General features: G+C 43.5%; 2 protein-coding genes across 4 annotated transcripts in view; one reads left to right on the top strand and one right to left on the bottom strand.

The window, feature by feature from the left end:
• Nucleotides 1-2,135: 2,135 nt before the first annotated feature.
• On the top strand, nucleotides 2,136-16,256 carry SLC24A1 (solute carrier family 24 member 1). The gene is made up of 9 exons (XM_054516254.1): nucleotides 2,136-3,056; nucleotides 4,394-4,453; nucleotides 4,938-5,046; nucleotides 11,316-11,399; nucleotides 12,986-13,086; nucleotides 13,696-13,899; nucleotides 14,265-14,354; nucleotides 15,207-15,373; nucleotides 16,007-16,256. The coding sequence occupies exons 1-9, from the start codon at nucleotides 2,136-2,138 to the stop codon at nucleotides 16,254-16,256; spliced, it is 1,986 nt and encodes a 661-aa protein (XP_054372229.1).
• Nucleotides 16,257-17,199: 943 nt separating this feature from the next.
• DENND4A (DENN domain containing 4A) overlaps nucleotides 17,200-27,627 on the bottom strand; it is a 48,362-nt gene continuing 37,934 nt past the window's right edge. For 2 of the 3 annotated variants that reach the window (XM_036389381.2, XM_036389380.2), the window contains exons 23-33: nucleotides 26,782-26,992; nucleotides 25,925-26,019; nucleotides 24,976-25,151; nucleotides 24,705-24,851; nucleotides 24,042-24,252; nucleotides 23,543-23,797; nucleotides 22,912-23,029; nucleotides 22,730-22,756; nucleotides 22,083-22,245; nucleotides 21,143-21,207; nucleotides 17,200-20,917 (exon numbers count right to left, since the gene is read on the bottom strand). In XM_036389381.2, coding sequence (XP_036245274.1) covers nucleotides 20,781-20,917; nucleotides 21,143-21,207; nucleotides 22,083-22,245; nucleotides 22,730-22,756; nucleotides 22,912-23,029; nucleotides 23,543-23,797; nucleotides 24,042-24,252; nucleotides 24,705-24,851; nucleotides 24,976-25,151; nucleotides 25,925-26,019; nucleotides 26,782-26,992 — 1,605 coding nt within the window. In that variant the 3' untranslated portion in view covers nucleotides 17,200-20,780. The remainder of the gene's footprint in view (nucleotides 20,918-21,142; nucleotides 21,208-22,082; nucleotides 22,246-22,729; nucleotides 22,757-22,911; nucleotides 23,030-23,542; nucleotides 23,798-24,041; nucleotides 24,253-24,704; nucleotides 24,852-24,975; nucleotides 25,152-25,924; nucleotides 26,020-26,781; nucleotides 26,993-27,627) is intronic. The other variant, XM_036389382.2, reaches the window with a different exon arrangement.

Raw genomic sequence — 27,627 nt, forward strand, 5'->3', positions numbered from 1 at the left:
GCAGAGCTGCTTGTCTGGCATCTGGCCTGTCAGCCACAGGAGATGCCTCAAAGTTCCATGTCTAAAAGTGTTTATAAATGTGATTTACCCGCTGCCAGGGCCATGAGGCTGATCTGTGTCCATGGCTGGTGCTTCAGTGCAGGAGTTTGTGAAGGGGATAATCACCTGTCCTCACACTGAGAATAACCTGTGGTAGCAGACAAAGGTTCAGAGATAGACCCAAATCTATACAATACTATTTAATCTTCTTAGGGGCTGTGGGTATTAAACTGGATTGGGAATTCCTCCACTAACATGTCCTTCACACCTGACCCGCTCTTGTTTTAGGACTCTGCCAGCAGAGGAGACATCCTGAAAATGGGATCATTTTCACCTGCCTCTCTCTGCAACAGCATCTCCCATCTGGCTGTTAAGTACCAAAGAAGCTTCCAGCACTACACCCAGCCCCTGGAACTCCCCTTCCTCCTGGACAGACCTTTGGAAGGTAGGCTGGGGAGCTTTGTGTGATTGCTCGGATTTCGTGTTACTGAGACAGGAAGTGAGAAAAGGAGTTTATCAGGAATTGACCTAAACTTAGAAGACTAGAGAAACAATTCTGAATTCTTCTGGTCAGGAGTTGTGAAAGGCTGCAGAGCTCTTAGAACTGATCCTAGCTTCAGAATTCTTTCTGTTTGCAAAACATCTTTTACGCAGCTTGTTTTGGAGAGAAGTAAAATCAGTATTTAAATAGGAGTGTGTGCATAACTATGTTCTCTCTCTGCTATCCTTTTAACTCTCCTGTCTTTGTTAGGGAAAGTTCTTTTCTCTTAATGTGCAATTTGTTATACCTCTTGTGCTGTTCTGCCACATATATGTTTATTTTCTTTTTATGTATGAAAAGCAAAGCTTGTATCATCTATTTATCTAGGTATTCCCATGACCCTCTCTTACTGTTGCCTTAGTGATCCTCCCAACTATTTAAATTAACATTGCCTGTTTTGCAAGAAATTTAGGCTGATAACTTCCCTGGGTGTTATGCAAGAGGGTGAATGTGTAATAACTTGCATGAAGAGCTTATCTGAGAATGGTTTAGAAAACTATGATTCACAGCTAAAGAATAATGTAACATGCCCACTCTGGGGAAAAAAATAATCCATAAGAGTGTCCTTCTAAAGTAAAACATTCAAGCAGTGCTTAAGAGTGAATTCTGTCCAGCCCCAAATCCCTGTCCCCGTGCTGTCATAGCTGCAAGCACTGTCACTCTGGCATTTACAATTTCTCTCCCTTTCTAAATGCTGTTCACATAATTATGCAAGATATGCTAATTACCCCCTAATAAAAGGTATGATTACAATTCCACTTTGCCAGTTCTGATTTCTCCAGAAAGCCCTAAAAAGATGTAGTCATAGAAACAAATGGCTGCTCAGCACCCCCAGTTCTACTAGAACCACGTTCTCCTCACCCTCTGCTCAAACTGAAGGAAAAACCTCACCCTTCCTTGGATGGTTTCCTGGGGAGTGAAAGACTGGAAAGCCATGGAGCAGCATCACATCTAAACCAGTTTCCTATCCCCCTGAGGTTATTTTGGTGAATAACTGGTTTAGGAGGGAGGTTTGAACAGCCGGTCTTGTCTTCAGAGCATCATTTTTAGCAATTTAAAGTTGGTTCCTTGACAGAAGCTGTATCCACTCCTCCTGCACCACACTGACCCAATTGATAATATTACAGAATAACAACTGGACTCTGGTCAATGCAGTCCTTAACAGCTCCTGGATATGGGCATTTGGTGGAACCAGAATTCAGCTTGGATTGGACTGCCTCAGCCAACTCCACTCTCTTAAGCCAAACCTTTCATTATTAATCAGCATAGCCTACAGTCATATTAAAAAAATAGGCTGAAATCTGGATCTAGATCTCTCTTTACTCATTTAAGTCCATTTAGTTTTATAGAAAAATAGCCAAGCAGTCAGTGAAGTGCTGCTGCCCTAGTGGTGGAAAGTTGCAGTACTTTGTTTTTCACACCAGATTTTCTTTTGCAGGATTCCCCATTTTGTGCTGTGCAGTTCCAATCCTGATGCTCCAGATCAGCAAACTGCTGACCAAGTGAAGTCTGCAGTGGCTTCTGGACACAGCTCTGAGTTTGGAACCTTTAGGAAATGCATTTACCACGGAGGAGGCGGCTACGGAGGAACCGAATCCTTTTCTTGCTTGCCATAGTGATGGTCCTCTCTTTCTACCAGCTGCAGTCCAGCCCCTCTGCCCTTCCAGCATCACACAGAGCCCCCCAACCCACGGACCCTGCCAAAGTGACCTCCAGGGACCTCCCCAGCAACAAGACTGCTGTAAGAGGCAATAGCACAGCCCCCAAAATAAGGCACTGCATCTATGTGGATCCTGAGCCAGCCGTGCCCGTCACCACATCAGTGGGCACAACACCACAGCAAGAAAATACCAGTGAAAGCTCCCCAGATGAAAAACCACCCTATGAATCCAAAGGAGAATATCCCCAGGACCTGTTCAGTGTGGAAGAACGCAGGCAAGGGTGGGTTGTACTTCACATCTTTGGCATGATGTATGTATTTGTGGCCTTGGCCATAGTGTGTGATGAGTATTTTGTCCCTGCTTTGGGAGTGATCACTGAGAAGTTGGAGATCTCTGAAGATGTGGCTGGAGCCACCTTCATGGCAGCAGGTGGATCAGCACCAGAACTCTTCACGTCCCTCATAGGTGTCTTCATCTCACACAGCAATGTCGGCATCGGTACCATTGTGGGCTCAGCAGTGTTTAATATCCTCTTTGTCATTGGCACCTGTGCCCTCTTCTCGAGGCAGATACTCCACCTGACATGGTGGCCCTTATTTAGAGACATCACATTCTACATTGTAGACTTACTGATGCTCATCCTGTTTTTCCTAGACAGTGTCATTGATTGGTGGGAAAGCCTCCTTTTACTGACTGCCTATGCCACATACGTGTTCACCATGAAACATAACGTGTTCCTGGAGCAATGGGTGAAGCAGGAGCTGAAAAAGAAGCTAAATGCTGTGCAGGCAGCATCAGCAGAGCATATGCGGAAGGTTGGTGTCCTTAGAGTTCAGAGGGCAAGTTGGAAATAACTTTTAGTGTAAACCACAAAGAAAAACTGCATCTCCTTCACAAAGCATAAATTCAAACCTCAGAATACAGGTACTGGTCAATAATTATGGTTTTAAAATGGGGGAAATCCAAACCAGTGAGATTCTAAGAAAGTGGACACCACCACTAACAGGGAGTTCTGCCTGTGCAATTACTAAATATCTTAGCTGCTTTCAGAGATGTGTGGGATTTTGCTTACTTTGTTGTTCAAAAGAAGTTTCAGAAAGAACACTTGCACAAACACATTTTTGGTCTGGGAATAAGATTGGACAATTCTGATAAACAGGGGAGAGAAGGCTTCTGTCCCAGCCTCTTGCAACTGAGAGATGTTGGAAGAAATTCTCTTTTCCCTCTCTGAAGCCAGATGTGTTTCTGGGATGCTGGTGGTGTCACTCCTTACCTGATCAGCAGCACAGAAAGGCATCTGGCAGCTTTAGCAGCCTGCTCTCCTGGGCAGCATTCACAGATTGAAGTGCCCAAACTCAATTCCATGCCAGCAGATTGCAAACTGTCCCCTGGCACTGCGTGCTCTGCTAGTCAGATGTGTCCCTGGCCCTCAAGCATGCTTTGCCTTCTGATCCTGGCACTCCACATCATTTAAGGAAAGGAAGGAAGCAGATAAGGACAGTCAGGAGAGCTGAAGTGGTGCAGAATTGAGAAACTCCTTCTCTTTCCTGCTCCTGGTTTGTTGTTCAGCCAGTGCTCACAGCTGGGAGTCCTGAAAGCTCCTGGGTTACATTCCAGTGGGATACATGTGCAAGAAACTGCAGTGACACACACACATCACTGTGGACATCACCAAGCATCACAGGTTGAATCCAGACCTGCACTTGAAGTTTACAGAGAGCTCTCACTAATGTTTAGTAGCATGACAGAGAGCTGCTGAACTTATCCCTTGGGAAAAATTAATCACAGAAATTATAAATGATGGAAAGTAATGCTATTCACTGTAAAAAAATCTGTCTTTGAACCTTCTCTCTGCTGGAACATGAGTAAGGGTACACATGTTTGGGGATGCAGTCTGGGTCTGTCAGTAGCTGCAGGAATCAGTTGTGAGTCTGCCCCCAGGTGCCTGATTCCTCACTGGGAGGCTTTAGGTAGAATCCTGTTTTTCTCAGAAGCCAATGGGTTTAAGGAGGCTCACGGCTTTGGCTCTTTCAGTAGCACTCATGGACATTTGTGTCAGCTGTGCCACTTCCCCACAGGCAGCAGCCTGGAGGATCATTAGATCCTGAAGCAGCAGAGGTGATTGGTCATTTCTGTTCTTCATTGCTTGCAGACAAGCAGGGCAGTTGTAGATGATGGAACAACGAAGCCACCAGATGTGAGGAAGCTGCAGGTAGGTCTAAGCAACTTTACAGGGATCTGAAGTCATTTTGAATCTCTCCCCATGTCAGATCATAAATAAAAGTGTCAACTCCTGTGTCAAGAAACCTGGACCAAAGCCTGTATCATATCAGGCACAATGGCCACAGTTTGCTTAAGGGGACACCTGGCTGAATCCTGTCCTTTAAGGAATTTTTATGAAATTTAAGGGACAGCTCAGGCCTCCCAGGTGGATTTAACTAGAAGAGTGCTGTTCATTCTCTGTTATAAAACAGTCATATAGAAATTCAAACAGTGACTCTTCTTACCTGGTTTCATGGCCAAATTTCTTCCTGGGCTGTCATAGCAGCAGCTGGCGGGGTCTGTCCTTTCCCATAGCAAACACTGGGAACTGATTCCTCTGCTGCTGTTGAATTGCTGCCCCATGGCCTGGAGAGGTCTTGTCTGATGTAGAGGACAAAGAAGCTGAAACTGAGTGGTTTTGTACCTTCCCACAGCCTGGGCCAGGCCTGCAGCGGGGCAGCAGCTCGGCCTCCCTGCACAACTCTCAGATGCGCGGCACCATCGTCCAGCTCATGATCCACACTCTGGACCCCCTGGCAGAAGGTGAGTGCATGCTCCACACCAGAGGGCCTTGGGTTCACAGCCCTGAGTGGTTCCACTGGGAATACAACCAGTATTTTGGGGTTAACAGCTCACCCTTGGGGTGCAGCTGAGTGTCACAGATGGTGTCAGACGCGGGGAGCTCTGTGACAGTGGGATGTGCCCCTTCCAATTGCGTGGCTGGCAAGGACAAACACCTCATGTTTTGGTCCTGCCATGTCTACTTTTCCTGTTACTGCTGTGGTGGCAGCTGCTGCTGCTGCTAGGGTCCCTGGAAGTGGTGACATCCCTCATCTCTGCTGTCTCTCTGACTGCAGTGGCAGTTAATGTTACAGGCTTTCTCTGTCCCATAGCACATCCCATCTTCCTCTTCTTAGCTCAGACCTCACCCCAGTCCTGAAAGAGCAGCACAAAAAGAGGTTAAAACCCTTGAGGAATTCTCTTTTTGACAGTGGTTAAAATCCCAGCTGAGATTCCCATCGTGATGGTGAGGCCAATTCTGTGTGATTCAGGCTGACACCTCTGAAAGCTCACCAATCATCACTGCCATGGCACAGTGTGCCCACAGCCCTGTGCAGGCAATGGGCAGCTCCCCAGGGCCAGAGAATGACAGCTCAGGTCCAAGACCTCTTTTAAACTGCCCAGGGTGCAGAGAAACCTCATCTCCAGACAGACCAGGGTGTTTGTACACAGCCTTTTAATGTGTTGCTGTATATTAACTTTAATCCAATCACACTGTGGAGGTTTATTTTCAAAGAAAGAGTGAAACACATAAATAAAAAACATCTTTAAGATTTTCTTTCCTAGCCCAGAACATGCCCCACCCCTCCACTGCCCTACTTGTTCTAAAGAGATTATCTGCTGCTCATTCAAAGAGAGATTGAAGCTAAGCAGATCAACACCTCTCGTGTCCCTCGCAGAGGTTACAAAGAGGACTCTCCAGATCAGAATCCCAGCTGCACAAATTGATCAAGGGAACAAGGAGGCTGGAGGAGGACAGCAAGGCAGATCAGTGTCTGCTTTCACAGATTCCAGTGAAGGCACCCAATGTGTTATCAACAGTAGCCTAACAAGAGCCAGACTCATCAGGGTTTGTTCCTTGCCTCCTGTGCCTCCAAAAGGTTGTATCAACAGCACCAGTATAGACCTGAAACCTTCCAAGAGGATGTGCCATTGCCTTGAGCATCAGAAAGTGCCAGAATTGAGGGGCTGCTGCCACTCAGAGACCTTCCAGCACCTTCTCATCCTTCCCACACCTCTGTGTTTGTGCAGTATCTGCCCACCCATGGCCACCACGAATTTGGATTTCTGATCCAGGCTGGTGCCCTGGTGAAACTCTGGGACTCCCCTGCAGGAGAGCTGTGGGGGACTGAGGTTGGCAGCCAAAGCCAAGGAGAGCCCCAGCCAGTTCAGCCCAGAACAGGGAGCTTTCCACTGGCCTTGCTGAAGAGGCTGCTGCTCCCAGGCCTTGTGAATATGGAATAAACAGGACCCAGGGACCAGTTTGGATTTTCTCTCAAAAAGAACTTGCCTACTCATTTCATAGAATCACTGAATCATTTAGTTTGAAAAAGACCTTTAAGATCATCAAGTCCGACTGTTCCCCCAGCACTGCCCAGGCCGCATGTCCCCAAGTGCCCCATCCACACATCCTTTAAATCCCTTCGGGGATGGTGACTCCCTGTGCCAGGGCTTGAGAACGCTTCGGGCGCAGGAATTTTTCCTGATACGCAGCCTGTGCCGGCGGCCCTGCAGGATGAGTTCCCGTGTGCGTGCGGCAGCCACTAGATGGGAGTGTGGCCGTGTGTATCTGCGTCTGATACCGCAGGTACCGTGCGGGGATGGGCTGCAACAGCCTCTCCAGAAGGGTTTTATAAACCAGAGCCTTTACTTTAATAACGCCACTGAGTTAATGGCAAAACCTCTAAATAGCTGGGGAAATAGCAGGAATCTCTGCCCCAGCTACGTGCCTGCTCCATTCAAGGCTGTGAGAAAAGAGACACCATCTTATAAAATATAACAATAAAATTACTGATATTACAACAGCTCAGCACTCAAAAATCAAGGAGCCAGTGTGTCAAATCCTGTGTGTCTTGTAGGAGATACTCCTTAATCTAATAACTTCCTACCTAAAGAAAAGAGAGTTTGGAGAAAAGGAATTTATGCATAGACCGAGAAACCTAAGTGCCTTGAGGAGCTTGACCAAAGGAATAGAATGACATCCCAAGGAAGAATCTGAAAAAGGATTTGAACCTGCAAGGCATGTGAGGGCTTGTGTTCTGATATGTTCATAGTTCCTAGTCCTGTGTTAACAGCCCGGCAGCCTGTGGGACCCTGAGGACAGCTGTGCCTGCTTCCCATGGATCACCAACACTGTCCCTCCCTTTGCTGGCTGTGCAGCTCTCTCTGTACCAGGCACATTTCTGAAATTAGGCTGCCACATAAAAGATGATCCCAAATCAATATATCTTTCCTCAAGGGCCCTTGTTCCTTCTTGCCAAGGCCTGTGGCATCAGTACTTACAGGCTGTGGAAATGAACACTCAACAGAAGGAAAAGGTTGCCAACAGTTGCTCAGCAGTTCCTCACTGAACCTGCTGCAGTCAGGATTCTGTAGGGGTTCCTTCTTTCGGCTGACCTTGCTTTTTATTTGGGCAGCACAGAAGTGGTTTCAGGGCAGCAAGGCCCAAAACAGAGAAAATCTGCCAGCACTGGGCCTCCAAGCCCAAATTTCAGAGGCAGAGGTCTTGGAAATGCAGAAGTGTGAAACACAAAGCTGCAACACCCCTTGTGTGAAACAAAATTTCTCTTTTGAAGAGTGGATTGAGTTCAGAATGTGGGGTTATTTCTTTTTGTATTGGAAGGTATCATTACTTAAGTCTTTGTCTCAGAGAGATGTGCTTACTTTAGAAGTTCTAATATTTACATGGCATCCTGAATTATATTTTTGATAGAACTTTTTACCTTCAATGTGCCTTTTTTAAAATTAGGAATTTCTAGCAAGTTTGTTCTTTTGTCCTTTTCCCTGTGAAAATGAGTAGAAGAGCATGAGATCTTTTCCAGATGATCCCATTAGAGACCAGAGGGAACTGTTGGGGAAGTAAAGGCAGTGAGGACTTTGGAAATGCTCAGGAGCCCTCTCATTTCTGAACCTCTAGCCTTACCACCAGATTCTTTAAACTCTAGTCACACAGGGAGCAAAGCAGAAGCCTACATTTCTTTTTGAATGAAGCAAAAGGCTCCAGCAGAGAGGTTGTCAGAGCTGTCTGCCCTCACTATGCCTCAGTTAACAAGGTAATGATTTTGAAAATTAGACCAGAGCAGTGGGCACTGTTGCAGGCTGGAGAAGGCTGAAGGCAGCTACAGCTTCTCCTTGCTTCATTAGCATTCCAGATCCAGAGGGGGAAAAGGAATCACAAGACTTTTTTTTATACCTCCACTTTTATACAGCAGAATCTCCAAATCCTTCAGGTTCATGCCAAACTGTAAAGAAAAAATCCTCCCTGCTGATTGTGTTGTCAGTCCTGTTAGAGTGAATATTACAGCCAAAGAGTGAATTAAATGTAAGAGCCAAATTCAAGGTAGAGGCTCAGCTGCCACTTGAAGTCCATCCTGGATGCTGTCAGTTCAGAGGACAAGACTTCTGGAGAGCATCTCAGGGCCACTGGACACAGACATGTCCTGTGTGAGGGGTTCTGAGCCCTGGGGACAGAGCTGTGAGCGGTGAATTGCCCAGGGGACTGAGAGGAACACTGCCCTGCACAGCTGATCCAGCACAGCCCATGGACATCCTTCCTCCCCGTGCTGACCTGCACATCTGACCAGCTTAGAGCCAGCTCTGCCTCCAGTCTCAGTCCCTCCCGCAGGAGTTGTGTGCCAGAGGAATTACCACCCTTTTAAACGAGGCTGATCTCATGAGAACTGGCCAGTGGCCTGGGCCTAATCTGTTTATCCTGACAGAGATGCTCCCGGCTCCACCCAGCTCCCAGCCTGGGGCCGGGCTGAGGGCAGCGAGCCAGGAGCTGGAATTTCCATAATCTCGGGCTGAGCCTGACCCTGCTGACCCTGCTGACAGGAGCATCTGCAGCAGCTTCAGGGAAAAGCCAAACAGAAGGATGCATTGCCCAGTGCTTAGAGGAGACTGGGAGCAAAAGGTCATCCCTGCACTGAGGGATGTGCTTGTGCACGAGCACAGGGGGAAGGAAGCCAACATTTCACATCCCCTCCAGCGACCTTCAGTATTGACACGGAGCATGGAAGAGTCAGGCTCTTGAGCCCCTGCCAGCCTTTCAAAGGAGAAGAAATGATCATTTAGATTAGAAATTCTTACCTGCAGGGGTGGTGAGGTCCTGGAACAGGGTGCTCAGAGAAGCTGTGACTGCCCTTGGATCCCTGGAAGTGTCCAAGGCCAGGATGGATGGGGCTTGGAGCACCCTGGGATAGTGGGAGGTGTCCCTGCTCATGGCAGGGGGGTGGGACTGGATGGCCTTTAAGTCCCTTCCAACCCAAACCAGTCTGGTACTCCATGATGGTTTCATCTCAGTCCAACCATTCCAGTGCTCAGTGGAAACCCCAGCTGCTGAAAGATGTTTCTGTCAGACAGCAGCAGGAATCTCACCACAGTAGGACTTGTCCCCTGAGGTCTTCCTGTCTGGGCTGGGCCCAGTTATTGGACATACAGCAGAATCTACTGATTTTCACAAGGTTCAGCTCAGAACAATAGTTCTGCCCACATGGCTGGACATGCTATTTCTATTATCTCAGTGCCACAGTGATTAATAAAATGGCAGGGCCCCGCCCTTGAGGCAATATGACAACTGCACCTTCTGGGTGCATAGTCAACAACACAGTAGATTAAATCAGTGTGATAAAACTTTCAGAGAAAATTATTTTACAGCCCTGCACACAAGCCAAACACAGCATTGGCCAATTCTTGTGGCTACTGCCCATGTGCAAACCCAGTGACCCTCAGTCATTGGGTGTGCAGCTCAACAGAGGACAGAGAATAGAGCAAAATGGGGCTTTTCTTTGACCCAATCTTGTTAACTTTCACTGAGAGTCAGCAGTAAGATATTTGAGTAAAAAACAACTATAGAGACACACAGTCCCACAGTTTACTGTAAATCAGTAAAAAAGCAGCTCAACTGAGTAAGGCAGAGCTGGTTCACAGTGGTAGAAGTCCCAGAAATAGAGCACCAGACCTGTGCTGGTGAAGAACATCTCTCAGACAGCCTGAACCATGCTGAACCTGGATACCAGGAATTTAGAACAGCTCCAGCAGGAGACACTTGTGTATACTTAGAAAAATCAATCGTTTTCCAGGGAACTGGAACATAAAAGGTGTTTATTTCCCATTCCCATCAGGTCTCCAGGCTGTAAGCAGCACCCTAAAGCCTCTTCAACAGCCACATGGCAGGAGGGTGGTGTGATTTTTAGTTTGCTCATAATCTAGCCTAGGAAAAAAATCAATAGTCCATTGTGAACACGATGATATTGTACTGAAACTCCCCCTCTGTTCTTTCTGCATTTTATTCCTATAAAGTACAGATATCCTTTGTATTACTGACCTGAAAAGAATTTCTCATTCCTCTTGATGCCTTGAGAGGCTGGCTAGAACAGAGGCTAGACAGCGTTAAAGGAATAAAGTGGGGATTTATTAAAAGGCTTCAAAGGATACACCTTGGGCAGTACAAGAGCCTGGCTGAGGCTACACCCACGATGGACAGCAGGTCACACATTTTCACACTTGTATAAGTTTTGGTCCATTTCCATATTGGGGTTAATTATCCAATTCCAGCTCCAGGTTATGCAGTCCCATCCTCCCAGATTGCTCTCCTCAATTTGCTGTCTGCACTTTTTGGGCCTGAAGCTGCAATGGTGTCCTTGGTTCTGGGGCTGGAGAAGGATTGTTGTCTGACTGAACTGTGAGGAGAACTTGATAACACTCTGAATGAGGTTCAGAGTTATGTACTAATGCAGTACAGAATCTGGAAAACATAAAAGCTAAAACTTTAGGCATCACTCTAGATTCTCCTTAAATAGTTCTGTCGAATTGCTGGTGTAATTGCTGTAGCACCAAGCAGTTAAATACAACAGCTATGACCAACGAGCAGCAGCCAAAACCTGAGGTCACAGCTAGAACAACCGCTGGGGCAGCACTGGCTGCAGCACCTGCAGCAGGAAGGGGGCAAGAGCACGTGTGTGTTGGGGGAGGCAGGGCCAGGGGGGCTTTGCAGTGACAGCCCCTGATGATCGTGTCCTTCTCACCCACAGCAAAATTTAAAGACAGGGTTGACACCCTGAGCAAATTGGCCAAGGCCAAGGCTGAGACCCTGGAAGGACAAGGCTCCCAGCCAGGTGAGTGCAGGAAGAGCCAGCCCTGTTTGCCTTGTTTTGCACTGCAAGCCCTCATCTTCCCAGCACGCAAAGCCCAAGGGCAGGCAAGGAAACTCTGGGGTGTAACACAAATTTTGTGCTGTTTCTGGGCACAGATGGCTGCTCTAACAATGCAGCAGGAATCGATTGATGCACGAGGGCAGGAGCAGCCATCCCCAGAGGAGCTGTTAGTGAGGCAGGGCAGGGAGAGCTGCAAGGGTGGACTGCAAATGGCCATGGAACAGTGCAGGAGGGAAATCAGGGCACTGCAGACAGCACTTGGGTGCTGCTGGTCTTTGGCAGACCCTGCAAATGAGGTGTTTGTTAAAAGAAAGTAGCTTCACATGCTTGCAGAAGGGCACAGAAGGTTCCTCCAGAGGGAATAATCTACACTGTGTCTGTATCAGTTCCAAGGACCTGTGTACCCCTCCTTTAACAGAATCACAAAATCATACAATGCTTAGGGCTTAGAGACCGTCCCATTCCACCTCCTGCCATGGGCAGGGACACCTTCCACCATCCCAGGCTGCTCCAGGCCTGTCCAACCTGGCCTTGGACACTTCCAGGGATGGAGCAGCCACAGCTTCTCTGGGCAACCACCCTCACAGGGAAGCATTGCTAATCTAACATTTAACCTAGATCTGCCCTCTGTCAGTCACTCCTGACACAAAAGCTGCCTTGGAGCCAGAGCTGACCTGTGCTACAACACAGATTTGTGCTGCCAGCAAGGCTGAAGATTTTGAACACCAAGAAACTTGGGTTTGGAAGGTCCCAGCTCCACACAACCCAGGCACCTGAGCAACTCACGGAGGTGAATGAGCCCAAACTTGAAAAAAACAGTTTAAAACCCAAGTAAATTCTTGGTGTGTGCTATAAATACCACACTGACTTCACTCCCTCACCCCTGCTCCGTGTTATCCATATTTCTTCTGTTCCCACAGAGGTTTCTGTGTTCCTCTTGGCTATGCAGGTTAATGCAGGAACAGCAGTACATTGCAGTTATTTCCTTGTATGTGTCAGCACTTTCTTATTTGCTTTTGAATACCCACCAAAAGATCAGGGATTAAAGTCTGGCAGCACATCCTGGTCATTTCTCAGAAGCCTTGAAGAGTATCAGGTCCCTGGAGAATGCTGTGCTCTACGGAGGGAGGGGGGAGCTGGGGGGGAAACCTGAGGAGCAAAGCTTTACCTCCTTTCTGGGTTTTAAGGATGGTTTTAATACAATCTTCAGAATCCAGAAAGAAACCAAGAAATGCCCATCAGCTGTAGATGAGGTAATGAGCATTTTCCTGCCCCTGACAGCAGTTCTGCCTGGAAGGTCAGAGAAGCACCAAGGTCTCATTCTATTCCAGGTAGGCCAAATTCTGCCCAGATTTACCAAACACAATCACAGCAGTCAGGCAGGACACACAGCAAACCAAAGCAATCTGAGGGTACTTAACCTGAAATGCCACCACTGTGGGAGGGAGCTCAGACCCCCTGCTGGTCACAGGGAAGGTGATGCCCTGGTATGGTGGCCACTCATCCAGGATGACTGAAACCAGCATTTCTTCTTATTGCTTTTGCAGAAGAGGGAAAGAAAGCACCAAGCAACGTCCAGGTAACTCCTGCCAGTGACTCTGAGCCCAGCAAAGACACACGGAAGGCAGATGTGCCACAGGATGGACAGGTACCCAAATCAGGAGCACAGGCACTGAGTGCCCTCCCACGCTGACCTTCACGTACTTTCCTTCTTCCCTCTCCAGAGCTGTTGGGACAGGACCCAACCCATGTCATTGCCATCTATAAATAGGTTCTGTGTGTAGTAATCCAAGATGCTGGCTGAAACACCTTGGCTTACAAACACAAATGGGGCCCAAATGATGACACCAAGTGATACTGGATAGTACTGACCCCTCAAGTGACTCTTCTGAGGGTACTCCAGGGTAAGGAGAGATAAGAGCAGCTGCCTGTCCTGTGCTGACCAGCAGACTGTTCTGTTTTGCTCCCCAAATCCCTTTTGGGTGATTTGGCAGTTCCAATGAAAAAATTTTTTTCATGGACATGGAATATTTGTTTCTAAAAGGTGGTTCTAGTTAATGGATGCCCAATAGTGAACAATACACAGGTGCTGGATTGGGGTGTGCCTGGGTCCTGTCCCACAAGAGCTGTGGCTGCCCTCAGCAGGTTAGAAATGTGAGCTCTGCTCAGGTGAAGCCACAGGGAGTAACTGCAGCATCTTGTTCTGCTCCTTGTGTGAAAATATATTGGCTTTTTGATTTTTTTATTCTGTGTACAGCCCCCCCCATCAAGCAGTGACAGCTCAGACGACAGCAGCTCTGAGAGCCAGGAGGACAGTGATAGTGACAGCACAGAGAGTGATGAAAATGATGAGCCTTTATCTCTGGAATGGCCAGAATCAAGGACAAAACAAGCAATTTACCTTTTCCTCTTTCCCATTGTCTTTCCTCTCTGGAGCACTCTGCCTGATGTCAGAAACTCGGTAAGAATCCACCTTCCTTCTGCTCCTGGAGTCACGAACTGAGCTATAGATTTCCTCTGGGCCAGAGTCCCTGGGTCCATTTTTCCATGTCTGGAGTCTTTGCATAGCTGAAAGGCTGTTACTGCTGCAGGGAGTGGGACAGGAGCCCCAGCTGCAGTGTAATGTCATTCCAGAGACTTAATTTAATAAACCACAAATTCTAGCAACTACAGGTCACCTAATCAAGCTGAAAAACAGCAAACAGAGACCAGGGTCCAAGTTAAAGCAATCAATTGCAGTGAAGTGTTTCAGGTGAACAGTTTTCAATGGGGACTATTAACTTCCCTGAAACTTCTCTTTTTTCTTTTCAAACTTGATTTCAACAGGAATCAAAAAAATTCTTTGTCATCACATTTTTTGGATCCATCCTCTGGATTGCTGCATTCTCTTATCTCATGGTGTGGTGGGCTCACCAGGTGAGAGGTTTTGTTCTTTCTGCAAATCCCCATTTCAGAACAAGTAGATGGAGAGAGGGGACAGTGTTACTGTGGCATTTTATCTGATGAATTACAGCTGCAGTCATCCATCACAACAGTAGAAACTTTGTTTTGTTAGAACCCAAAAGGGAATTTCTGATGTCCTTTTTTTTTGATTTGACAAAGATTCATTCATTTCTGAAAGCTTCCAAGGGAGTTTGTGCATCAGTGAAAGGAAAGATACCATCAAGATTTATCTTAATTGTGACTTTTCATTAATGAATGTTTCTGTGCAGAACATAATTATCCATTACCTAATTAAAATTCTAGGAAAATATAGGTTCTGATTCTGGAAGCTGCTAAATGTTCTTCCCTCCCCCATCTTAATGTTCACCTTGTATTCTGGGAAATAATACTTCCATCTTGTAGGAACAGCCCCCCAGTCTGTATTGAGTGATACATTGCACATGCACAGTAGATCTGATCATGCCATAAATCCAAGGACTGTCATCTCCAAAGGCCCTCAGATCTTGCACAGCTGATGTTCAATTTGCAAAGGTAGACAACATCCAGAAGAGGAGGACTGAGGACAGGAAAATTGTGCTGTAGCTGACTTGACCTTGGCTCAGTGCTGGCATCAATGTGGTCAGATTTCCTACACTACAGAGCAAATCCAGAATCAACAGACACAATAAAATGGAACTTATTAATCCTATAAAGCAGGAAAATGCTGCCACGTTCACAGAACTTGGAATATTTTAACTCAAGTATGGCACAAACCCTAAGACTGCACAGAGCAATTACACTCCATGTTCCACTGCTAACAGCCCTACCCAACGTTGTGTTGATTAGGTTGGTGAAACAATTGGCATTTCAGAGGAGATTATGGGGTTAACCATACTGGCAGCAGGCACATCCATCCCTGACCTGATCACCAGTGTCATCGTGGCCCGGAAGGGCCTGGGGGACATGGCTGTGTCCAGCTCCGTGGGCAGCAACATCTTTGACATCACTGTTGGGTGAGTACCAGGGCCATGCCAAGAGCTGCATTTCTTCTGAAACACAAAGTTACCTGGTCTGAAACCAAACATGCCTCAGTTCATTTCATTTTAGCTGTAGTTAAGTGAAGGGCAGCTGAGCAACCAGTTCTTTTTCAAGAAACCCAACCCAAATCCAAACCCAGCCAGGAAAGACAAGCTGTTACAACTCAGCCCACTGGCTTCACCCAATTCACACAAAATTACCAATTCTTCAAGACAAAAATGCAAGACATCTTTGGCTAATGTCCAAGCTATACAGGCAGGAGCCTTACCTGGTCACTCAGACATTCAGCTCCTGGGGAAGGTCAGTATCAGCGCCTGGATCTCCCATCCTCAACCATCAGGACATTTCTTTATTCTAACTCACCAAGGCACTTCATTCTTAGGTATTATTTTCAAACCCTTTTACTCTTGGATTGCATTATGATAGTACAAGCATTATCCAAATGTAGTTTTGACAGGAAAAACACCCAGTTTAGATTTATGCTGAGCTATATTGAATACCATAATGCATTTTTTTCCCTGTAACAGTTTGGAAAAATTGCTTAGTTATGATGCAGGTAATGAACTGCCTTAAAACATTTATTTCAATTACTTTTCCCTTCCTTGCAGCCTACCAGTTCCCTGGTTCCTTTTTTCTATCTTCAATGGCCTCAGCCCTGTGGCAGTCAGCAGCAATGGTTTGTTTTGTGCAATTGTTCTCCTTTTCCTCATGCTCCTGTTTGTGATTATCTCTATTGCTGTCTGTAAATGGAAAATGAACAAATTACTGGGGCTCACCATGTTTGCTCTTTACTTTGTGTTCCTGATCATCAGTGTGATGTTAGAGGACAAGATAATATCTTGCCCAGTGTCTGTATGACATGTGGACACTTCAAGATGTCTGTGAGGATCCAGCAACATCAAAAGGAGGTTGAGGTAGCAGTTGTCCTACTGAAAAAAAGCAACCAGAATTGTAACAAACTTACTGAAAATAAGATTCCTTTAACATGCTAAAATAAATCAATCTTAACTGATGTGTCAGCCTCTACTGTTTTTCTTTAGGATCAGAACAATATTAAATCAGCAATATTAAATAACACACACTTAGGCACTTGTGGAAAAGCTGAAACAATTTAGACACATCAAATTTTCACTATGGCTGATCCTCTCAAGTTAAAGGAGCTGATTTTCACCACATCGTATTTACTCATGATAGGAAATTTTCAGGAACATGCTCTAAATTAGTCAGTGAGCTGCTCAAACTCCCTGAAATCAATGAATTTTACTTCAGTGGGAAGAGAATCAGACTGATGTGGTTGGGCCTTTATGGAACTGCACTGCTTAAAATGCCTGCGTGGACTTTAAGCTCAGCAGAGAACTCCCCCCAACTGCACTGAGCTCCTTTCAGATCTGTACCTGATCTTGCAATGCTGTGCCTAAAACTCCTGTAAATGCCACAGGTACAGGTGTGATGTCACCTGGGTTTACATCTTGCTGCAAAAAGACTAAAAGGCTAAGGGTTAGAACAGCACATTACTTCCAATCAAAACTGAAGCCAGGAATCAAATACAACAAGGAGCTGAATGCTGGGGGTTTGTTTTCATCCTGACACTAATCTCTGACAGTTACAGATTCTTTAACCAGCACTAATTCTTCTTGTTAACACTGACTTCTACACAGACAAGATGAAAAAATGCCACTGACATCACCAAACCTGAGAGGTTTATTGTTAACACCTCATGGGAGCACACAATGTGGTTAAGAGTTGCAGACATTTCTGTCACTCTCATCAATCTAATAAAATGTTAATGAAAATAACCAGAAAGATTTTAAGCTTTTTATTGACTCACTGTAAAACGTCTTTTTTTTGGGATGAGACAGAAAAAAACCTTAACATTGTGAACATGGACTTTGCATATTTTAAAGGAACTACAAACCAAAGCAAACATCCAACATACTGGTTTTTGGTAAATAAAATTTAAACATTACATATTTACAAATCTACAACCATTCATTTAAAAAGTGCTGCTTGCAGACTAACAAAGTACCATTTTTAAATCCCAGTGAGATAATATCCAGAAATACCCCTCTCTATTATTACTATTTGCATCTCCCATTTGTTACACTAAGATTTTACATGCAGGAATTTTCTTTCTTGGGATACAAATCATTTAATTTGCCAGTGGAAGTCAAATTCATCAGGCTGTAACTGTACCAACAGCAAGACTTCTCAAATGGGACACAACAGTGTCAGAGAAACAGCACAATTTCTATTCACATTTCAGTATTTCATCTCCAATAATTATTCCAGTGGAACCATAAGTAAAGCAAAATATATATTGCACTGCAAATGTAAAACCTTTGTTTCAGGTTTTGGACATAAGCCTTATTTAGTACACAAAAGGAGAAAATTCAGTTCATACAAAATTTTAAATTGAAAATATGTCTCAAATATTTTATTTATTCATCTTTGTGGTATTGGAAAATATAGTCAAATTGCTTTTCTAATAAAGGAAAGTGAGATTTGAAAACTGTTTCAACACTGAATTGTACGATGCTCTAAAAATTATCGACCTCAGGATATGTTTGGAACATTGTGACTCGAATGAGGAAAATTTCCCACTTACAGTATGTTGTTATTCTGACTCTGTTTTTATATATTTCTACAGTGGACTGACTTGCAACAGACTTTGTAAAACAATTCATTAAGTATGATGATTTCACTTGGTGAGCTACTACATGATAGCATAATTTAAAAGCACACCCAAATTAACATTGGCAGCACTTCAGGAGAGACGTGGCAGGGATGCAGGACCCAGGGACTGTGTGAAGGCTGCACGGACAGCCCTGCTCCCAGGGCAGCATCCACTCCCTGACAGTGCTGGGGGATGCTGGAAAGAAGTAAAACTGGTTGGGTCATAAGTCTGAAGGCAGTTGGAGTCCTTACAAGGAGGCTGGGACGAGGATGGAGGAAGGGCCACGCGTGACAGTGCTGTCCCCACACCTGTGCCATGTCCTGGGGATGGGGACCGGGCTCGGCTCTTCGGCCACCCCAGAATGGGAGTGGGAAGCTGGGTCATAGCTCAGCCCCTCTAACACCCCACGGCAGCTCTGGAAAAAGCACTTGCTCTCTCTCCTTTCATGGCTTGAAGGTCCTATGGAACAGTGGCTGCCCCAGTGGCAAATGGGAAACAGAACTGCAGGGAGCTGGGAACACAACCTTCCCACAGCACACCCAGCTATGAGCTTAAGTACAGCAACTACTGGAGGCAAGATTTCCATGGTAATGCAGCATTCCTACTGTACAGAGCAGCCATGCACACTAAGGGGTACTTACAGGGAATGTGTTCAAAAATAGCCTGTTTATTTCACAATAGTTCAGAGGAATGAAGAGGATATCTCTACCTTGTACCTGGGTGAAAAGAGGAGCTTCATTTCATGCACAAGGATACTGTACAAGCGTGGCGGTACAAAAAGAGCATCATAAATTGTTAAAATAAATTAAATGTGAAAGATGTTGTAAGTGTAGCATTGCTAGCTCCACCTCAGGTGGGGGGATACGTTCAAGAAGGTCAGCTACATAATTAGCAGCACGTTAGAGAAGAGGCACTACCCGATGGAAGCTGTATCCAAGACTACATCCTGCAATTATCATCAGCACATACCTGCAGCTCTACAGGTTTGAAACCCTTTCTTCTTAGGGCAGCTTCTTCTAACAACTTTACAGAGGTCTGGGAGGAGGTTACAGAGCTTCATAGCAGCATTACTTTTCATTTAAGCCTCTAAGGCTTGCTCTATTTCACTTAATAAAGTAAATGTGAGCTTTAAAGTTTATCACCTTTCTGCCTAAGTATTGCTGGCTTATTATACTTGCAAACTAAAGATGTTTTTAAAGATGTTTTTCAAAACACCTACTGGTAGGCAGACTGCAATATAAAATCTAATGTAACAGCTGAATATTTGGAAGTATTATAACAGCAACAACTAAAATTAGAAGTGGAAAATAATTAGGATTACTTAAAATAAAGCTATCTGTTAAAGCATGATTTATATTTGTTTAGGGTGTTTTATACAGTTCGATGTCTGTTTTCCCACCTCCATGCAAGACTTCTGATATTTTCCCTGTAGCCTACCTTCTGGTGAGGAGTTGCTATGTGACTGAGAGCACAGAACATTTTGTAAATGTCTAGAACAAGAAAACATGAGGCAAAAGCCATGACTCCACCACAAGGCCTGATATAGCAGTTCTCTTCAGAGAAAACAAAAAGTTGTTTTGCCTGTGAAATAGAGACAGAACATTCCAAGTATGTTTAACTAAGCACAATATGCCCCAGTAAGTTACATTCCCTATAATTCCCTGTAGCAAGTTTGCTGGATGTACTTGAGTTAGCAGCTTTGGGTGGGCATTATGTGGTGCTGTACTGAGTGCTTCAAACACAACCTCTGAGACTCCGAGTGCTGCGTGTTCATGGAGAACTCACTGCAGGCTGGCATTTGCTCCAGGTCTCATCTGGAAAGAGCCACAGTAACAAATGCCAACAGCTGAGATCTGCTGATTCCATAACAAAATCCATAGGACTCTTCAATGTGGTTTCCCTTTCCTAGGGAGTGGGGAGGGAAGGGAACACGAGAGGAAGAGGAGATTTCTACAGAAGTGTTTCACAGAGACATCAGTGTATTTGTTAGAGTTTTGCAAAATTTACCATACCTTCCTTCTGATTGCTGTGGTAACACGTTTTCCAAGTGTGCATGAGAGAAATCCTGGATCTCCAGTACTGTCTAGGTGAAGGTTAACATTTTCTATTCTGCTTTAAAAACAAATCACTCTTCAAAAAGTAACTGGACAAGTTACTATAAATAGCAGTGTACTGCAAAAAAAATAAGCACTGTATTGCTTCTGCAGCAAGTCCATTTAAAATTCACTCCAGTAATTTAAAAAAATTAAAAAAATATCAACTTACTATAAACAATTTAAAATATGTATAATACAACTTTGTATGCTCTTCATAACATCATGAATATTCTATGTAAACAATAGATTCTGAAGAATTTCCTTCGCTCACATTAGTTTCAGTGCATTGTTTCTGTCCACCTGTTACTAGATCTTTTTTTTTTTAAAGGGAGCTGTAATATTTCGTCCCAAGTCAGAGAACTGATTTTGTTTATAACCTGCCTCTCCTCACACCAATTTGCAGAAAGGACAAGGGACAGGGAAATAATATTTGGCCCATTTTGCTCTCTGTCCATCTCCACAACCGCAGCCAGGCCAAATTCCCCGAGGCCTCGTGCCACAGTCCATCGCACGCACATTCCTGAACACTGAAGACTGAGATGTTCCTCGTGACTGAAGTGGTTATTTTACACAGGGATACGTCATAGATATCACCTCTTTAGCCAGGTACATTTAAAGATATGGTTCTCCAAAAATCTTTCTGCATTCCATCACTCCAGTGCTGGGTGGTCTGTCGCAGTTATGCGTGTTCTTCACCTGATTAGCGGTGAGACGATCGTAGGCCATTTTGTACTCTCTGTCAAAAGCATCTGCAGCAAGGGAAAAACAGCTTCAGATAGCAAGCTCAAAAACACCACCCAAATGCCACAACAGCTGCATTTATCAGCACAAAATATCTGTAAAGTCCTTTTTATTTGGCACTTATCACAGAGTGGCACGCATCTAATCTACAGATTATTTTTTTCTGGAAGCTGTACAACCAAGTTAGCATAAATGCATCATCTGTGCTCATTTGAATAGTTGGCAGAACTCACCTATATCAATGTTATCTCTTCCCAGGGCAACAAGTGAAAGAAACAGTATTTCTCTGTAAAGGCTCCTGAAATGGTAAAAACCCCAATTTATATACTGCACTGATACAGCACAAAACAATCTCTATTAAAAATAGACTGAAGCATTTAAAGACAACTTATAAAAAACCAGGCATTTTGAACATAACTCCTGATTGTGCCTCCAAATTATTGTCATTTCTGAGCTCTGGGGAATGCCCTGGATTCCTCACACATGGACATCACCCATGGTAGGTCCCCTGGAAGCTGCACCAAGTGCAGAGAGAAACACGCACTTAAACACTCAACCAAATTCCACAAAATTTAACCTGGCAAGGAATTTGCTTTTCTGCATTTTCACATTAGCTTGAAAAAGCAGGCAGACAAGCAAAATAAACACCTTGTCAATGCTCCAGCTGTTGACAAGCCTGTTGTATATCCTAGTATAAATCAGTAAATCCAGGCAAGAAATGAAAATTCACAGAAATTAATGTTCACCAATTCCACTGGCAATGGAAAAATACCCCTGCCTAAATATGAAACATAACTTCTCTTAGCTCCTTTTCTGTACACCCTAGAAACAAGTGTAGGGTTTTTATTTTAAAACACCTACTAATTTATGAATAACATTCAATAACAAAATATACACATATATAGACGATCCCTAGTTCCTATTTTTCAGAGGTAAGAAAAGGAGGTGGTTGTAAAGGGGAGGGGGAGAAGAAAAAGTAAAAAGTAAAAAATGGAAAAACTAAGTTTGTGGAAGTTACCATAAAAAATTTACCAAAGTGATAAATTTTGAAAACACTGGTGAAAAACACTGGGTTTTTTTTTCTTTAAAAAACACACTGGGAAAATATAATTCACATTAATAAGCTGATTATTTCCCAACTCTGCTCCAGCTAGGCACGTTGGTTTGTCTTACCTCTGTCTTTTAACATGTGGCCACTTGTTGAGCCTCTCCAGTATCTGACTCATTGGTCCATACACATCATTCATCTTGATGCTTTTCACCATACTCCTCAAGAGCTCCTGGTTAAAGGAGTCATCATCTTTTTGCAATAACTGGACCATTGGGTACTTCTGGGCTGAAAAACATCAGAAAGGCTGTAAGATTAAACAGATTCTTTGTGTAGCAAGTACAGAGTTGTTAAAAAAAGGCTACAAAATCTGTGAAAATATTGACATGTATGCAGTGAATAAGACATCAAGTCAAAAATTGTAGAACACAATGTAGAACACAAAAAGCACATAAAAAACTCAATGGATGCAACGGGCCATGAGCTATTTTCAGGTGTGTGATCCAATACCAGCAACAAAACTCTTGAGTAAGCAAATTCTAAAAATAAGAACACAAGCTAAATGGATGATCAGCATCAACGAAATGTATTCCCTCTCATTCCTCCCATCCCAGTGAAGAAAAAGCCATTGGCAATACCAGTCAATGATTTGAAACAGAAATGCTGGAAAAGTAGAACTTGTTCAAGCAGTTTACTGCTAAGCACAGAACCAGCCTCCCTCCCAAAACAAGCCACCCAAAATGAGAACAGCAACACCAAACTTAACACTCACTCTCAAACAAAAGAGTGCGATTTTGACCTGCAAGACAAAAAGCAGTATGATCAAAAATCACTATTGTAGCTCATGTGAACTGTGCACAAAGACATCTTTTCTCAACACAGATGCTTCAGTTGCTCAAAATGAAAAATTGTTCTTAAAAAATAGCACCAAAATCCACACGGAACAAAACTTACTCTGAGCATTCCACAGAATATACAGAGGCTGCCTCGGATCCTGATGCAATTTCATATTGTCCCATAGCATCTGAATAAGAACATATTTACTGTCCTCTGACATACAGTTCCGTGGAATCTGAACAGGAGAATGCACAAAAACATTTTATTACAAAGTCATGACAAAGGAGTTGTGTATTTAACATGTATCTTCATGTCTCTAGGTCTCATAGTAAAAAGCTTTGCTATTAAAACTATACACAGAAAGCTAAATCTTAATGAGATAATCAGTGACATGGCAAACAAGTGTCTTGCCTGTTCTCTACAGCCCTAATATCTAAACTTGCTCCTTCTACTGCTTAGCTACTCAAATAGCAACAAAACTGTCCAGCAACTTATCCTCCTTGAAACCGAGGATCACAAGCTGCAGTGGGATGAATAAGAGCTGAACACTGGCCCCCCACAAGGACTGCTGAGCACATGTTCCAGAGTTCTGAGTATCTTCCCTCAGCTGACACATTCTTGACCAATTCAGGACTGGGCTCACCATAGTGCATGGCACATTTCCAAGAGTTACTGAATCATGTAATGATTTCCTATATGGGAAAGCAGCCACTTCTCACATGTCAGTGTTTCCAATCAGATCCCATACCTTGGAGTTCTTATTGCAGTGCTCAGAAGAAAGTATTAATCCTGGTAAATTGCTGGGCAAGTCCAAGCGCCTGAAATACCACACCAAATTCCAGAACACGATGGGGTGATGATCTACAAAGTCTGCCACTGTTATTGCATGATCCCCCTCATTTTCAAGTAAGCTTTCAAGCTCTTTCCATACCACGAGAGGACTGAGGTAAGGAACTGTTATAGGATCAGGACTAGGCAAGCGCCATTCCAGGCCCAAGGGATCCTGCAGGAACAGAAAAAAATGCCATTAATTGTAACTAATGCAACGAAGGCAACTGTCTTTACAAGGTCTTATAAATGCTTTTGTTCCCTATGACACACACCAACATCTAAAAGCTACAACTAGCATTAGTTTAAATAATACAACCTAGCATTTACTGCAACTGAGGAAGGTTAATGCTGTTACACATATTTCTAATCTATGGCAAACATGGAAAAATGACTTTTAAAGTAGAAAAACTACACACAGTTGGTCCTTGCAAAGTAGCAGGCAGGCTACCAGTAGGAATGATATGGCTGATCTTCTGGTTTTCCTTCTCGTCTTCTTCCAAAGGACCAAAAGTACTGATGCTCCTTGCTACAGGGTGACCTGTACATTCTGACCCAGAGGCATTTTGCCTTCTTCCTGAGGGGATCTGGATACTTCTGGCATAAACATTGTCATGTTGCTTGGATTTGCTAGAGGAGAGGAAAAAAAGAAGAAAAAAGAATCTCAGCTTTTGTTTTACTCTGAGTGCTCCAACATGTACACAGACAGACAGAAATAAACTGGAAATAATGGACCTGACAGTTTGAAATCTGCCTTGTCAGTCACCACACTCATTTGTATTATAGTGCAAGTTTTATTCCCCCTTGCACTGATGAAAAACACAAACATCCTCTAAAGAGTTAATAAAACTTGCAGAATTACAAATACCAACATGAATTTTTATATTAGGGATGAAACGATGCATATCAGGCAGAGAAAGCATGATGTGGGCAGCTGAGAGATAAGGGAGAGGCAGCAGAGAGATCCTCTCTCAAATCAATCTCTCCTCTTCAAAGAATATAACAAATTTATTTCAGTTGATTAAAACCATGCATATGCACAGAGAAGCTGAGGAATTCCTAGGCAGGAAATGCACATTTACCTATTTGAATTGATATCCTCTTGGACAGACATCAGGGATGTAGTGAGGCCAACAGTGGCTGTGGTGTTACAGGACTTCCCACTCTGATTGGAGAAAAGGGATGGGAACTGCATATTTTCTGTAGAAGGGCTGGACTTGAGAAAATACCTGCAGGGAAAGCAAAAGCTTAACATCATCCAAAAAAAGCCCCCCAAGAAACCTAAATCCCAAACAAAAAGCACTTCCCGACATGAGCAATTAAAATTGAGGAAAGTTCCAATATTGTTATTACCGTCCAGGCCGCCGGAGATCTCGGATTTCTATGCTTAAGAAAGGCAGAAATAAATTGCCACAGAAGGGACACGTGGTATTGAGATTTGAATCATCTGCTGTCCAGCCTGCCATGATTTCTTCATCATGAACCAAACAGTCACAAGTCCGACACCGAGAACAGCTCGAGATGAGGACCTGCACAGGGCAGGAACAGAACCCATCAGAACGTGTTCCCAAAGCTACTTTTATGTCACAAGGCACTAAAAACTACAGCCAAAATCTTTGCCCTTTGATGAATATTCCTCCCACTTGCATACAAGTTCATCCTCTCATTGCTTCTCAGATTAAAATCAACCAGCTGTTTAATAATATTAACAATAACATGCTATCTGTAATCTGCAAGCATAAAAGTAAAGCAATATTTATGCAGCTACATAAATTATGATTAGAATTTAAACATGCTTTTGTAGTGACTGTCAGTATTATAAAAATGGGAAAAAAAAGATGCAAATGAACAATCATTAACCTAAATCCAGTGGGGGGGGACCCAAAGAAAATAATGAAGAGCCACCCAAAACAGCCTAACAGTGAAAAGAAAAGTGATCTTACTAGAAGTTAAACCAAGAAATAGCCACTTCTCTCTTCTGTATTTTTAAACATCCAGTGGTACTTCAGACTTGCTATTTTCAGTTTGAACAAATTTATCTCCACAAGGGATTTAGATACCTGAATTCAATTGTATCCAATGGCAAACTCTTGAGAACTCAAGCTTAAAGGACCAAAAGATGTGACTGAAATAAAGACCTTTCTAGAGCAGGATTTGAAATTAAATCTACTTTGTGACAGAAATATCCATCTGTCTTTCGGTGCTTTAGTTTGGAACTTTGAACTTCAGAGATCTAGATAATATTAATATTTAAAGACATGTGCTCCAAGTCCATCAATTAAATCAGTAAATCATCCTGTACCTCCATGGCATAGTTCTGGAACACGCTGGTACTGCTGGTGCTGCAGGAAGACACCAGCTCTGATTTGTCAGGTAAAGGGAACTTGGAAAGAGAACCTGGTAACAGAAGAAACCCAAAGTACTAGTTATTCAGAAAATGCATTTTTAGCACCCTGTTTTTCTGCTCAAACAATACTGCAGTTATAATAAAATGTGTGATGGGAGATGCAACAAATGAGATACACTGGTACAGAACTGTGGAGTGTGAGGCTGCCATCTGCCCAGCACCAACCAAAGCAAAAATAAAAGCTACCAACAAACTATTTCCATATGTTCACTTCTCTTTGTTAACAACAGTTGGTAGCTTGGAAACAAATTTTAAGTAATTCATAGCCACACCTTCTGTGTGGACAAAAACTAGGGAAGGACAAGAGGTGCTGTTTGTACCCCAAATTATATCAGAAAGTGATAAAACAGTCATGATCAATTACCCAGCACAGATTAGAAAAAAAATCTACAGTCTGTCTGATAATCAGCTTCAACAATGGCTTCTAGAAAACTATAACAGATTTTTAAAAAGTATTTTTAATACTTTTAGAAAACAGAACCAGACCAATGAAGTTATCATTACAATGTTTTTATGGATGTTTTCTAGAGCTGTACAACTTACACAATTAAGGTGTTTACATGAATATTCAAGGACTCAAATGATTTCCCATTTGAGGAAGAGTTTTCAGGTAGTAAAAGAAAAATTTACTTTTTCCACAAAAAGGACTAATGACTAGGATGATCCTAAAGTGAGAATTATGAAAGAACAACTTTTAAAACTGGAATGCTTTTGTTCAGGTTGATGAATGCCATGCAAAAGCTGTCTCTTACCACACTGGTCAAACTGCTTAGCTGAGCTGTCATGGGAAGCTGAGCTTTCCAGGCTTGTCTTGCTGATGCTAATTCCCTTAATTTCTGATGTGGTATTCTCCTGAGGAGAAGCACTTTCAAAATCATTGCAGACATCTTCATCAGTGAGAGAAGTAGATTCTGAGTCCAGAGCTCCAAGTGATGAAACACTTGCTCGGTCTGAATTTTGATCCTGAGAAAAGAAGTTCCAGTGAGAAAACAAAAGGAAAGCAAAAATTTTTCCCCAAAAAAGTGACAGACTTCTTTGTCCCAGTAAATTCCAGGTATGACCTCCCCCCTTGGAGGATCACAGACCTGTGTTCAGAACTGATACAAGACAAGGCAAGTCCAACTCTAGGTTAAACAGCTACACCAGGATGCTTTTTTTAAAGATTCTCTTAACAAAAATAATTAAGTGAAATCATAACCATTTTAATCCTATAACCTTTTCACCCCGTTGCTACAAGAATTATCAGCAGCTGTAGGAATAAATTAAGATGGACAAGGCAAGTGTCTCTCTCCATTCCCAAGGACTTGGAACAAAAGTAGTTTTGGTTAGAATTGGTAGCAGCAAATAACATTCTAACAAATGACCTCAGATCAAAACTAGCTTGAAATTATTTTGGCAACCAATACAACCAGATTTCCCCCTGCTCATAAGAGCAATAAAGACTTCAAGCCAGTATTTGTTTATTTAAGCGTTTCTTCTTTAGGTTAAACAGGGAAGCCAGACCAGTCTTTGTTCTCCCATTAAATATATTCAGAACCCAAGCTAGACTAAAATTTGATTCAGGATATTAAAATCAGGATTCTGGTATACCAAACACG

This window comes from Molothrus ater, chromosome 13 (assembly GCF_012460135.2).
Source record: "Molothrus ater isolate BHLD 08-10-18 breed brown headed cowbird chromosome 13, BPBGC_Mater_1.1, whole genome shotgun sequence".
Classification (NCBI taxonomy): Eukaryota; Metazoa; Chordata; class Aves; order Passeriformes; family Icteridae; genus Molothrus; species Molothrus ater.

Excerpts from the sequence above, each read along its gene's own strand:
- SLC24A1 (XM_054516254.1), top strand. The coding sequence starts at position 2,136 with ATGCATTTACCACGGAGGAGGCGGCTACGGAGGAACCGAATCCTTTTC. Across the intron at positions 3,057-4,393 it reads CAGCAGAGCATATGCGGAAG|ACAAGCAGGGCAGTTGTAGA; the intron begins GTTGGTGTCCTT and ends CATTGCTTGCAG. Across the intron at positions 15,374-16,006 it reads ATCTTTGACATCACTGTTGG|CCTACCAGTTCCCTGGTTCC; the intron begins GTGAGTACCAGG and ends CCTTCCTTGCAG.